Source organism: Solanum verrucosum, unplaced genomic scaffold (genome assembly GCF_900185275.1).
Source record: "Solanum verrucosum unplaced genomic scaffold, falcon-dt-bn FXZP01000049.1, whole genome shotgun sequence".
Classification (NCBI taxonomy): domain Eukaryota; kingdom Viridiplantae; phylum Streptophyta; class Magnoliopsida; order Solanales; family Solanaceae; genus Solanum; species Solanum verrucosum.
This window is the reverse complement of record NW_026020221.1, coordinates 3,823,679-3,838,635: the sequence shown is the minus strand read 5'-3', so window position 1 is coordinate 3,838,635 and position 14,957 is coordinate 3,823,679. Positions and strand designations below refer to the sequence as shown.

Sequence of the window (14,957 nt, the reverse complement as noted above, 5' to 3'; positions counted from 1 at the left end):
CTAATAGTATAAATCACAAGTAAAACTTAAAACACAATACTTATAAGTATATCTATTATAAATGTAATTCAAACATAAAGTATAAACGTAATCATCATGAAAGACAATAACCAAAAAGGGACAAAAGTGGTTAATATAATTTGTTTTTTTTTTTTGGTTTTTTTTTTTTAAAACCCGACAAAAAACCAATTCAAATAAAAATTCGGCTTGATTTGGTTTGGTTATTCGGTTTAATCAGAATAGTGCACACCCCTAACTGAGGGTCTATCGGAAACAATCTCTCTATCTCGCAAAGATAGGGGTAAGTTCTACGTATATCTTACCCTCTCCAAATTTCAGTAGTAGAATTACACTAAGTATACAAATTGTTGTTATTATTGTTTGAGTTGAAGATGAAGTTTTGTTTGATTATACATTTTCCGAAGGAGAGAAAGACATTTTATTTGGAATTATAAATATAGAGTTGGGAAACATGTTATAAATTCGGAATCCAACTTACAAGTGGAATTTGAAATTTTCACGACCAGTCAACCACTGATTCTCAAATAAAGTAAAAAATTATTCCAAAAACAAATAAATATATTTTTTTATGACCAAATGTGTCCTCAAGAGCATATGAAAGCTCTCTACTCATGATGAGTATAAATAACAAGAGCTAGCTAGCTTCTCTACTCATAAAATATCATCCATCTTATGTAATAAACAAAAATTGAGCTTATTATAATTGAGAAAAAAATATGCCAAGAGATCCTCTAATAGTTTCTGGAGTTGTTGGAGATGTTGTTGATCCATTCACAAGGTGTGTAGACTTTGGTGTGGTTTACAACAATAGGGTGGTCTACAATGGATGTGCCTTGAGGCCTTCACAAGTTGTCAATCAACCTAGGGTTGACATTGGTGGAGATGATCTTCGCATTTTTTACACTCTGGTAAATTCATAATTCTATTTTATATGATATATATATATATATATTTTATTTTTTTTCTTTCTATATAATACATTTTAATATCTCTAGCTGATTAGACTTGTTTAAGCAATTCATGTAATTGTTGACCTTTTGTCAATTAACTATGAATAGAAGATCAAAAGCACAATATGTGCAAAGGCTTCTAATTATGTGAATTTATGCAAGTTCTAATTTTAATTCACAAGCTAAGTACTTGTTTTTATAGTTTTTATTTGAATTTGAGAACTCATAACATACTATTTATAATAATAAAAAATGTTATAACATGTATGTTTAATATTGCAAGCTTGAAGATATACTATATTTTTAAAGTACTATAGGTCTAATCAAACAATGTTTATACTTAATGGTGTCTAGGTTATTTCATTTTTTATTTTCCTAATTTTGAATTTCAAGATATTTGAAACGTTCTTCTCTTTTTGAAAGATTATGGTGGATCCTGATGCTCCAAACCCTAGTAATCCAAACCTGAGGGAATATTTGCACTGGTAAGTCGTTTAGCTTATAAATATTCGTTTTGTTCCTTATATATAGTTCTTCCTTCAGAGGACGACGTTAATGAAACAACTATTATATACTTCTTATTTCTCTCAAATTAATCGTCAATAGAGAAGACAAAATGTGTGTGAGCTTATATAAGAACTAAGGAAAGTGTTATTTCATAAAAATGGTACTTTCTGATGCACAAATTAATCAAATTTCAAATAAGTACCAAATATCGGATGCAAACATAAAAAAGAATTAGGATCGATGACAGATAATTTATATTTAACAAAAAATATTTTATCAATCCCCCTCCCCCCATCCCCCCTCCAAACATTTTTTTTATATATATAATAATGTTTAATACATTATTTTTTTGATAGGCTGGTCACAGATATCCCAGCAACCACAGGGGCAACCTTTGGTAAGTGTTCTTACATTATTACCTAATGGCTCACAATTAGTTAGTGACAGAGCAATAAATTTAAATATATATGATATTCACGTTACATTGTATCCACGTCACTACATTTTCAATGTAAGACGCTGAGTAATATACTAGATACATGACTCAGTGCCAGCATAAGACTCAATATATGTTATTTTTAAAAAAAATTATGTGATACTCCGTTCGCTCCATATTAATTGATTGCTTTTTATTTTGCACGATACTGAAGAAATTATAAGTAAGAAAATAACTTTACTAATTCAACCCTTAAAAAACTGTATGAGAATTTTACAAATAAATGTGACACTTTCAAAAGGAATTAATGACAAAGGTAATATAGGAAAATTTTAAATAATGTTTTGTTGATTTAGTAAGGTGGTCAACTAATATGAGACAACTATTTTAGAATAATAGTCAATTAATATGGGACGGAGGGAGTATCATAGAACTTGAAAAGTTAGCCAAATTTTTATATGATTTAAAAAGATTTTAAGTTGTTAGTACTTTTTATATAATTTTAAAAATAATATATATTACTCTCTTTGTTTCAATTTACGTGACATATATAGAATTTCAAAAATTAACCATTTTTTTTATGTCTTTTAAATATACTAATTATTAAATATCGCACTTAATAGAATCTTTTTAGGGTAATTTATATATCATATATGTTACTTCTCCTGTCCCAATTTATGTAGCACTAATAGATTTTTTTAGAATCAAGTGATTTTTATATTTTAAATTGTTAATTTTGTGATTTATAAATTGGTACCAATTGAATTTTGAGAGCCAATTTTTTTTTGTAGAACTTTTAAATATTTAAGTTGTTAATTAATGTGATTTATAGTGTTATTTATATTTATACAATTTTCAGATATATAACAAACTTAAAAAAGGTATAATTTTTCAATAGTTGATAAACAAATAAAGTAATTAACATTTTAAGAAATGATTTTGCCATAAAAAATAAAATGAAAGAAGTTATGAGGTAGAAATAAAGAGAAGGAAATAAAGTTGCTATTCAAAATATGAAGTGGGACCTATATAATATGCATTAATATATAGAGGGAAAGTGGAGAAAAGAATGGCCCACATGCATGGAAATTAGGCAAATTTTGTGGTTGAGAAGCAAAATGCAGAAGGGCTTTTACGTTCCAAATTTAAAAAGTACAATTACAAAATTGCTAAGTACAATATTATTTAAGCATTAACAGTAGAAAAGTATTAAAAATTGACAATATTACCCTTGGCTAGGGAAGCAAGCATGTCGACGAACAACAACTTCCATAGCCTCTTATATATAGTAGTAATAATAATAAAATACAACTTGTATCATCATCAAAAACCATCCCAACTCCCAAACCCCGCCCCTACTCCATCACCACCAAAATTCACTTGTATGTCACTATTGTTCAAACTGTGAATTTGAATCACTGCTTCTCTCTTATTAACATAAGCGAGTCTATCATTATCCTAGATTAATCCATAGCATTTCATCGAAACATATCTGTCTTTTCACCTTAGTGGTAGTACTCTCATACATTGTTAGTCCTATAGGCCCAATTATGACTACTAAAAAAAGAGAGATTAGAAACATAAAATCAAACAAAATAGTATGCATATAAAATAAATTACCCATTTAATGTTTCTAAATTAGCCCAAACTTTATATTTCATGATTGAAATAAAGAAATTACGCATATTAAATGTATTTGCTACTAAACTCAAACTCTCGTTATATACAGGCAATGAAGTTGTACACTACGAGAGCCCACGACCCTCGATGGGAATCCATCGTTATATTTTCGTGTTGTTCCAACAATTGGGCCGCGAGGCCATCAATGCGCCGGACATAATCGATTCTCGTCAAAATTTCAACACAAGAGACTTTGCAAGGTTTCACAATCTAGGTTTGCCTGTTGCTGCTGTTTACTTCAATTGCAATAGGGAAGGTGGTACCGGTGGTCGTCGCCTATAAATCACCCCCCGCCTTAGGTGCAGTCCGTTCTCGAACTCTGTGTCAATGTCAGATGTTTTGTGTACCTGATTTTTTCCTTTTCTAATATTATTATTACTATATATAGATAGTATATATGAGTTGATATTGTCTGATAGTTATTCAACTAATTGCTTATTAACTCAGAAAGTCATCTTTCTTTTGTTGAAGAAAATTGAAATTATGAGATAGTAACTATTATAGTTGAGTGATCATCTGAAAGAATCAACCATAATATATAATGTGTGTGTGTGTATATATATATATATATATATATATATATACCCAAAAAATAAAGTCTTGTTTGTTAGTATATATATATATCTATATATATGTGTTTTATATTTTATTACTGAATTTTAATTTGTATGTATACGAGTCTACATGTAAAAGTGTAGATATATTTATTATATCTATTTGATTAAGTTTGGGTTTATTATTATAGAATTATTATAATTCAATTTTTTGCGTTGTATATTAGGCATCTATTTAATTTTCTCCTTTGTCAATTTAAAGGCTTAAATTAATGTTTTTAGGAGGTTTTTATGAGACTTTAGAGGTTATGTATCTCAAAAAGAGGCAAATCCAAAAACAAACGAATATTAAATTTTTTGCGTTGAGAGTCTTTTGGAAAGAGCTTCTCTAGGTGTAAGATATTGTGAATCAAACCAACTATATGAGGACTTATGAGTTAAAAATGGTGAATGAGACTGATTCGGTTTTAACTATTGGGCTGAGTAAAATTTTAAAGAGTTTTTATTTGGGATGCTAACCTAATTACCATTTGTTAAAAAAGAGTAGGAGTTAGAAAGAACGATTATGCAAATTATTATAGAGTATATGTATTTCGTTATTCCTTTTCTCTAAGTTCTAGTTCTCATCTCTTTTTTCTATCTGTGTTCTTCAATTTCCCTTTTGATTTTTAAATTCTTTTGTAATTCCAATTACGAGTTAGTAAAATATATCTATTTGTCGTTTGAGTTTAATTTGCATTGATCTAGTTATTTAGTTTATTTCATAAGATTCACGTACATTCTACTTTCTCTATAGATCATATGCAAAATTTCACCGAATGTATTGTTGTTGTTGTTGAAAAGAATATCAAATTACAAGATACATATTCACAAGCCTAATAATTCCATTTTTATGTTTTTTGGTTTCCGCCAGATGTTTTAATAAGATTTTTTTAAATTCTAAAGACTCGAAATCGAGATATTTGATTAAGGATGCAGAAATCTCAACTATTCCATCACAATTCAGGTTGATCCTAATCATTTAAGTTGTTAGATCATCAATTTAACTATTTATGGAGCCCTTTAATTTATTCCGAAAAATATATATTATATGTACATTCTAGATCGAACTAGACAACGAGGATTTCCAAAGTAATTTAAGATGAAAAGTGTTAAGTTCATCTTGTCTTATATACTCACCTATCCTAATTTACGTGACACATATTTTTCTTTTTAGTTGGTTTTAAAAAAAAGTACATTTTTATATTTGGTATCAATTTAACTTAAAATACACATTTTATCTTTAATGAGATAATTTATAGTCACAAAAATATCTATGACATATTTTAGATCATAATTTTTTTTAAAAATCTTTCTTAAATTCCGTAGCGAATCAAACAATAATAACATATTCAGTGAAATCTTACAAAGTGAGGTAATTTGGAGAAGGTAGAGTGTACACAATCCTTATCAATACCTCGCTAAGTTAGAGAGGTTGTTCTTGAAAGACCCTTAACTCAAGCAAATCAAAACAATAATTAAAATAAAAATGATAGTGGAGAGAAACATGTCAACTAATAGCAAATCAATGCAGAATATACATACAAAGAAACCGTAACAACAAGGTACGATCACCTAAGCACAACAAACCATAGATAATCCGTATCGAATCAAACAACATCACTTAAATTATGACGATGAAAATAACTAAAATATTTATACAAAGAAACCGTAACAACAACAAAAACAAGGTATGATTACCTAAACACTATAAATCATAGATGATCTGTATCGAATCAAACAACATGATCACTTAAATTAAGACGATGAAAATGACTAAAATATATATACAAAGAAATTGTAGTAACAACAACAACAAGGTATGATCACATAAACACAATAAACCATAAATGATCCGAATCGAATCAAACAACATCACTTAAATTAAGACGATGAAAAAATAACTAAAATATATCACTACTAAAAAATTGTCAAAAATTAAAGAGACGGAAAAAAGTGCCTTTTTTGGCCAAAAGCGACGGAAAAGCGACGCAATCAATCTCGTCGCTTTTCCAAAAGCGACGGACTGCGTCACTTTTCCAAAAGCGACGGACTGCGTCACTTTTTTTTTTTTTTTTCAAATAATATTTTTTTTGAAGAATGCTACGCTGTCCGTCGCTTTTTTGGAAGTAAAAATTTGAAAAATCTTGAAAAGTGACGAACTAAAGGACCCTGTCCGTCATTTTTCTGGGTTTCAAAAAAAAAGAAAAAAAAACGTTGGACTAAAGGACCCTGTCCATCGCTCTTCTGGGTTTTAAAAAATAAAATTCAGAAAAGCAATGGACAAAACCACCCTGTCCGTCGCTTTTTCTGCAATAGTTTCTGCTGCCCACCTGAAAAAGTAATTCAATTCAATTCAATTCATCCCCAATTAAACACAAAACATTATAAAGAAGCTACACTAAATATAAAACAACAAACTTATATTAACATTCAAAGATATTTAAATCACAATTTAAAGACGGGAAAATGCATAAGTACCCCCCCAGCCTATGCCTAAAATCCCTGAGACACACCTAACCTTTACTAAGGTCTTATTACCCCCCCCCCCCCCGAACTTATTTTTTGGTTAATTTTTTACCACTTTTCGGCCTACGTGGCTGAGTCCGTAACTTCACCTATGTTAGGCGTGTGGGTGCAGTTTTTAGACAGCACTGACCAATAAAAATTGGCCATGTGTTAAAATAAACTTGAAAAAAATAAATATTAACTCAATATCTTCTTCTTTATTATTGTTCTTCATGTTTGAAAAAAAAACCTCCATTATCATAAGTTAAACTGCTCCTTTCTTCGAAAAGCTAACAAAATAAAATCAATAAAAAATTAACCTTTGAACTCAACCACGATTCTTGATGACTTAGAAGTAGGGGTGTACATAGGTCGGTTTGGTTTGGTTTTTCATTAAAAAAACCTAAACCAATTATGTCGGTTTATTAAATCTAAATACCAAATCAAACCATGCAAAGTCAGTTTTTTTGGTTTCGGTTTTAGTCGGGTTTTTTCGGTTTTTTACAACTTATCGGTGTTTGAAAAAGAGATCAAATATATTTTCACCTACCTGTGTGATAAACTAAACTTAAGAAACGTTAAATGAATAGAAGGTTTTCGTACAGATGATAAAATTCACATGAGTACAAAATATTTTTTTTTGAAATATCAACGTTCATTATGTTAAATTAATAAGATTAAAGGATACAGTCAAACTGAATACAAAACGAAATATTAACGAAGTAAATTGTTAACTTCAAATTTGAAAACTATAACAATATAATTGTAACTTCGGATCTTAATACAAAATAAAATATTTACAAATTTTGCAAGCCCAAATTTGAAATAAAATATATAAACATTGAATACTATAAACTAGCTAAATATATTAACAAAGTAGATTATAAGTAATATTTTTTTTATCTATAAATAAAATAAAATTATATATATAATATTTACAAAATTTTACAAGCCCAAATTTGAAATAAAATATATACACATTAAAAACTATAAATTAACTAAAATAATATTAACAAAGTAGATGATAAATAATATTTTTTATCTATAAATAAAATAAAATTATATATATAATATTTACAAAATTTTACAAGCCCAAATTTGAAATAAAATATATAAACCTTGAATGCTATAAACTAACTAAAAATACATTAACAAAGTAGATTATATAAGTAATATTTTTTTACCTATAAATAAAATAAAATTATATATATAATATTTACAAAATTTTACAAGCCCAAATTTAAAATAAAATATATAAACATTGAAAAACTATAAACTAACTAAAAATATATTAACAAAATAGATTATAAATAATTTTTTTTATCTATAAATAAAATAAAATTATATATATAATATTTACAAAATTTTACAAGCCCAAATTTGAAATAAAATATATAAACATTGAAAGCTATAAACTAACTAAAAATATATTAACAAAGTAGATTATAAGTAATATTTTTTTATCTATAAATAAAATAAAATTATATATATAATATTTACAAAATTTTACAATCCCAAATTTAAAATAAAATATTTAAACATTGAAAACTATAAACTAACTAAAAATATATTAACAAAATAGATTATAAATAAAAAAAATTATCTATAAATAAAATAAAATTATATATATAATATTTACAAAATTTTACAAGCCCAAATTTGAAATAAAATATATAAACATTGAAATCTATAAACTAACTAAAAATATATTAACAAAGTAGATTAGAAATAATATTTTTATCTAAAACATAAAGTGATAACTTTTTGAAATTTTGGGAAGTGTAAAAGCTACTTTTGATAGCTTACTTTTTAGAAAGTTGAAAAAGTGGGGTCAACGCGTGTTAAACAAAACTTTCAACCTATCTAATTTATATTGTCACGTAAGCCGAAAAGTGGTAAAAAATTAACTAAAAAATAAGTTCGGCGGGGGGGGGGGGGGGGGAGGGGGGTAATAGGACCTTAGTAAAGGTTAGGTGTGTCTCAGGAATTTTGGGCATAGGCTGGGGGGGTACTTATGCATTTTCCCTTTAAAGACTTTCAAAATTCGTTTCAAAATTACAAAAAAATCGTTTCAAAATTACAAATAGTTCATAAAGACTATATTTTATCAAGATTTCTAAAGTTCAACATAATAATTAGTTCATAAATTCTATAAATCAAGATTTCTAAAGTTTAAAATCATACAATAATTCAAGATTTCTAAAGTTCACAACTTAAAGTTCTAAAATCCCACAATAATTCAAGATTTCTAAAGTTCACAACCTAAAGTTCTAAAATTCTAAAATAATTCAAGATTTCTAAAGTTTACAACCTAAAGTTCTAAAATTCCACAATAATTCAGGTTCTCTAAAGTTCACAACTTAAAGTTCTAAAATCCTACAAAAATTCAAGTTTTCTAAAATTCATAACTTAAATTTCTAAAATTCTACAATAATTCAAGATTTCTAACGTTTCACAACCTAAAGTTCTAAAATCCTACAAAAAATCAAGTTCTCTAAAGTTCACAACTTAAAGTTCTAAATCCTACAATAATTCAAGATTTCTAACGTTCACAATCTTATAAAGTTCTAAAATCCAACAAAAATTCAAGTTCTCTAAAGTTCACAACTTTAAGTTCTAAAATCCTACAATAATTTAAGATTTCTAAAGTTTACAACCTAAAGTTCTAAAATCCCACAATAATTCAAGTTCTCTAAAGTTCACAATTTAAAGTTTTAAAATCCTACAAAAATTCAAGTTCTCTAAAATTCACAACTTAAAGTTCTAAAATTCTAGAATAATTCAAGATTTCTAACGTTTCACAACCTAAAAATCTAAAATCCTATAAAAATCAAGTTCTCTAAGGTTCACAACTTAAAGTTCTAAAATCCTACAATAATTCAAGATTCTTAACGTTCACAACCTTATTAAGTTCTAAAATCCTACAAAAATTCAAGTTCTCTAAAGTTCACACCTTTAAGTTCTAAAATCCTACAATAATTCAAGATTTCTAAAGTTCACAACCTGAAGTTCTAAAATCGTACAATAATTCAAGATTTCTAAAGTTCACAACCTAAAGTTTAAAATCCTACAATAATTCAAGACTTTTAAAGTTCACAACTTAAAGTTCTAAAATCTCATAATTCAAGATTTCTAAAGTTCACAACCTAAAGTTCTAAAATCCTACAATAATTCAAGATTTCTAAAGTTCACAACCTAATTAAAGTTCTAAAATCCTACAAAAATTCAAGTTCATATCTAATTTCTAGAATTTCCAAGTTCAAGAATTTACAAGTTCAAGAATTTCTAAGTTCAAGAGTATAATTCAAGTAACCCAATTTTCAACAAAAATATACTAATTAATACATATAAGCACAAATACAATGGCAAATTGAAAAATTCAACTAATCTCTAACTTCTTGCTTCTAATTATTTGTTAGTTCTAACTTCTAATACTTAATTTACAATCATATTTAAAAATCCCCAATTTTTCTAACTTCAACTTTCAAACTTACTAAATTCAAGTACTTCTAAGTTGGAAAATTCAACTAATCTAATTCAACTTTCATATGCTATCCAATATTTTTCTAATTTCAAAGTAATCTAACTTTCATATACAATTGAATGTTTTTCTAACTTAAACCGTCAAACATACGAAATTCAAGAATTTCAAAGTTGGAAAATGCAACTAATCTAACTTCTAATTTCTAATTATTTGTTAGTTCTATCTTCTAATACTCAATTCACAATCATATTAAAATAAACCCCAATTTAGAAGAAAACCCTAAAATAAAAAATCCCCAATTCTCTACATAACTAAAAATAATCAAATATACAAATTAACAATTGAATAACACAATTCATCAAACTAATTAAAACAATATAGTAATTTATAACAAATCAAATATTACTAGAATTGAAAAAAAACTAAAATTAAACCCTAACCTTAACAAGCTAAGGAAAAGAGGCAGTGGGAACGACAGGTGGCGGCGCCGACGGGGCAAAGCAGCGACGGGACTAATGCTCAAGGAGAGAAGGGCAATGGCGGCGTGGGGCAGCGGAGCAACAATTTGGTTTTAGAGAGAAGGGAGAGAAGAGAGAAGAGAGAAGAGAGAAGAGAGAAGAGAGAAGAGAGAGAAACAGAGATGGGAAAATGGGGGGAAAATCCACTTTTTGGTTCAACATAATTTTAAAAAAGCGACGGATAGCGTCTTTTTGTCCGTCGCTTTTTTAAAAATATTTGACCAAAATTTTGACTAAAAAGCGATGAACTGAGAGACACTGTCCGTCGCTTTTTAAAAATGTTTGACTAGATATTTTGACCAAAAAGCGACGGACTAAGAGATGCCGTCCGTCGCTTTTTAAAAAAACTAATCAATAAAATAAAATAAATTAAAAACGACGGACAACGTGGTTATTGTTTAATTTATAAATAATTATTTTTATTAAAAAGCGACGAACGACATCTCTATATATATTAAATAAATAATTATTAATTATATATATATTTAGCGCAAAAATCCGCAAAAAAAAGTGACGGACTAAGAGATGCCGTCCGTCGCTTTTTGTAAAATAATTTTAAAAATAATTATTTTTATTAAAAAGCGACGGACAGTGTGGCAAATGACGTCGCTTTTTGAAGCGACGCAGTCCGTCGCTTTTCTGCTTGTCATTTTTTGGCAGTTTTTTGGTAGTGTATCAACAAAGAAACCGTAACAACAATAACAACAAGGTACGATTACCTAAACTCTATACATCATAGATAATCTATATCAAATCAAACAACATCACTTAAATTAAGACGATGAAAATAACTAAAATATATATACAAAGAAATTGTAATAATAACAACAACAACAAGGTACGATCACATAAACACAATAAATCATAAATGATCCATATCGAATCAAACAATATCACTTAAATTAAGACGATGAAAATAACTAAAATATATATACAAAATAACCGTAACAACAACAACAACAATAAAATATAATTATCTAAATACAATCAGTCATAAATTATTCGTATCGAATCAACACTTCACTTAAATTAAGACAATAAAATATAATTGGTGTGCACTTAGCAGTCTAAATTGACTTATTTTTATTGTTATCCTAAATAAAAACGCCAAATATGCCAACTCAATCCTAGTGTATCACTGGATTAATTATAATCTATTTATTTGTTAGTTTTATTTTTCATCAAAACTATGGTACGTGAGAAAAATAGGGGCGGATTCAACGTGTTACGAAAACTTAATTGCTAGCATCCTGTCTATTTTATCTTTTTCTTGGAGTCATTTGATAGAGTATATTAAAAATAATAATATATGTAGTATTAGTTGGCTCTTGATGTATTCCTTTTCTTTATTTCTTAAAGTTTTTTTTTCTTATTAAGTGTTTGATATTTATATTAAGACTTAACTAAATTTAAATTTACATCGAAATTTTTTATGTTGAGAGTAAAACGCTTGCTCAAGAAGGCCACCACAATCCTTATTGGTTTATTTCTTTTTTAAAAAATTGTTTTCTACTCAGTGTTAAATAAGGGGGGTGTTCGGTTCTTCAATTTGATTTTATGAAATATCGGTTCGATTTTTTTGATTTTCGGTTTTAGAAAAATGTGCACCATATACCACTAAAACTAATTCGGTTCGGTTCGGTTTAGTTCAGTGTTTTTAAATTGGTTTTTCGGTGCGAAAGAAAAATAAAACGAGGACAAAATAAAATTAAAGTATAAGATACTTAATTAGAATTTAAAACTATGTTAAGAAATGATGTGTCTCTCTAGGAACACTTATTACGCTAACTATAAGACTATATTTGTCTTTTTGATCAAGAACATTGTGTCTCCAACTATTTTTCAAAAAAAACAAGGATGAAGACGAGCTCCTTTACATAATTTACATCCATAAAAATATGTTTGGGTTCCTCTTGCGAATTAATATTTGAAGTTAAATATTGAATTGTACATTTGTTGCTACTTAATTTTTAATTTTTTAAATAAAAGTACGGTTCTTCGGTGCACCGAAATTCTGAGACCCTTACATCTAATCGACGAACTGAACTTTTAAAAAAATAACACCAACAATGAACAGAAAAATCGAAGAACCGAATTAGTTTGGTTCGATTCGATTTTTTGATTTTCTGATATTTAGTTCCACCACTAATGTTAAATACTCATATTAGAGTCCAATCAAATTTAAACTCGTACTAAAAAATTCTATATTAAGAGTAAACACTTGTGAAAAAAAGACTCCGTCACAATTCTTGTTGGTCTATTTCGTCTCTCAAGTCTTTTCAACAATGTGAATGTTTTAAGGACCATTTTTTCTTAATTAGGTAGTTTCTATAACAATTTTTTTTTTTAAATCTTTTCACAATCATCTAATTTCATGTTACTATTGTCATTTAACTTGGAAGGGATTAATTACAAAGATATAATATGTAACTTGTTCCCATGGATACAGAAAATACGTGTTCTTTTAGAACAATGAATTAATACAATGTAATATTTCCTTCGTTTTAATTAATTTATTTTTTTAGTTCATTTCAAAAAGTATGATATCTCTTTTTTTGGTAATTTTCAAATTCAAATTTTCATGTTTAAGACCAACAAAATAAAAAATGTTTTACCATATTCTACATATTTTTAGTTTAAAATCGTAGAATTATATATATCAACAAATGCTTACCCAAGGCATAAAAGAAGCATTTTCTACGAGATCCCGAAACCACCAGCCACTTCGACCTAATTCATGATAGGCCCACCAACTTCTGGCAAAATGCCTACGGTTAAAAACCACCGACATGCCAAGATCCAATATCCTTCTTCAATCAGTAAAATATTAATTTTCTATTTTATTACAAAAAAGGATTTATTGTTATCTAAATGAGAATTAGTGATGTATTACAATATTTTTGTTAGGAAAAAGATGTATTTTAATAGAAAAGAAATAATACATTTATTTAGAAAAAAAAAACATTTTAACCCAAAAGTAACAATAAGAACATGATTTTGGATCAGATTATTAATTTAAAACATTTATCTTCAAGTTTACATAATTTAAAAATATTTTTTTTATCCTTTACTGTTTGAAGGATCAAGTCCAATCAGATCCTTGTCATTCACACATGATATCAATATGATATGATCCTTCAAGAATACAAATTAATAATTTATGAAAGAGAAAATACAAAATTACCCATCAAACTTGTACTTTTTTTGAAGTAAACACCTAAAATTTGCGGGTCCTATTACCCCATCCAACCATTTTCAACAATTTTAAATACACTATTTTTACAATATTTGCAATCTCATAATCCGTGAGTGTGTTTCACCCCCAAATAAAATAATATTTTTTTATTTTTCTTACTTGTTTAATAGTGGGTCGGGTAAAATCCTGACCCACTCACATTTTAACCCTTAAACTTTTTTAGAAAAATTCATGTTCATCTTTTCCAATTCCTTTTCCCAATTCTTTCGATTTACTTCACTTCAAAAGAATTTTTTTTCTGAATTTCTTTGTAAATATATATTTATGTAAGTTTTGTGTGTTATTTTTTTAGTGTTTTGGCTGTTTATTTAGTGTTTGATTTCAATTTTTTCCCCAAAAATTAGTTTAATCCTTTTTAGCTTTGTGGGTATTCCGAAATTAAGACTAGCTTTGAGTTCTATAAGTGAATTTCACATTTTTTTGAATTTGTACGAGTAGATTCTTTGATACTTTTGATCTTGGGAAACTATATGAACGGAAATGGGTTCAAATTTCTTTGTTGAAAGGTAAATTAGGTGCTAAATTGATCAAGTATTATATCGTTGTTAAGTAGATTTTTCTTATAAAAGACCTTAAGATGGATTGCTAAAACTTGATGATAGAGTATACAGTAAAGAAATTTGCTTCGCGTGGTAAAAAACCAATTTTTGTTGTTGAGAAAAGCTCTCAACAGTCATTAATGGTGGTTTGGGGAAGAAGAAATGTGGAACTCTTTTCACTTTGGTTTAACAATACCATGTGTAAGTTTTCCATTGATTTGGGGCTGCAATTACCCTTTCACGCGCTTTTGTAGCGTGAAATCACAATTGCCATGAAAATGGGTCAAAATAACATATTTATTGTGGATTTAAATGATTTCGTGGGATAATAAAACCTCTGTAAATTTAAGGTATCTTCTTCAAAAAAGAGCCTAAATTTAATGCGGTAATTATGCATTTTCTCTTGTTGAATACCAGCAAATCATAGTTGTACTGGTATATATTGTCTTGCCTAATTTGTGGGAC

At 27.6% G+C, this 14,957-nt stretch overlaps 1 protein-coding gene across 1 annotated transcript; it reads left to right on the top strand.

Moving 5' to 3' along the window:
• Positions 1–624: 624 nt before the first annotated feature.
• LOC125831076 (protein FLOWERING LOCUS T-like) lies at positions 625–4,319 on the top strand. Its single transcript, XM_049510270.1, has 4 exons — positions 625–929; positions 1,395–1,456; positions 1,835–1,875; positions 3,644–4,319. Exons 1-4 carry the CDS (start codon positions 738–740, stop codon positions 3,874–3,876), a joined length of 528 nt encoding a protein of 175 aa, XP_049366227.1. The 5' UTR covers positions 625–737; the 3' UTR covers positions 3,877–4,319.
• The last annotated feature ends 10,638 nt before the right edge of the window (positions 4,320–14,957 follow it).

What these genes read in the sequence shown, in the direction of transcription:
- LOC125831076 (XM_049510270.1), top strand. Translation starts at nt 738, where the DNA reads ATGCCAAGAGATCCTCTAATAGTTTCTGGAGTTGTTGGAGATGTTGTT. An exon ending in TTCGCATTTTTTACACTCTG is followed by an intron (nt 930 to 1,394) that starts GTAAATTCATAA and finishes TCTTTTTGAAAG; the next exon opens with ATTATGGTGGATCCTGATGC. An exon ending in CTGAGGGAATATTTGCACTG is followed by an intron (nt 1,457 to 1,834) that starts GTAAGTCGTTTA and finishes TTTTTTTGATAG; the next exon opens with GCTGGTCACAGATATCCCAG.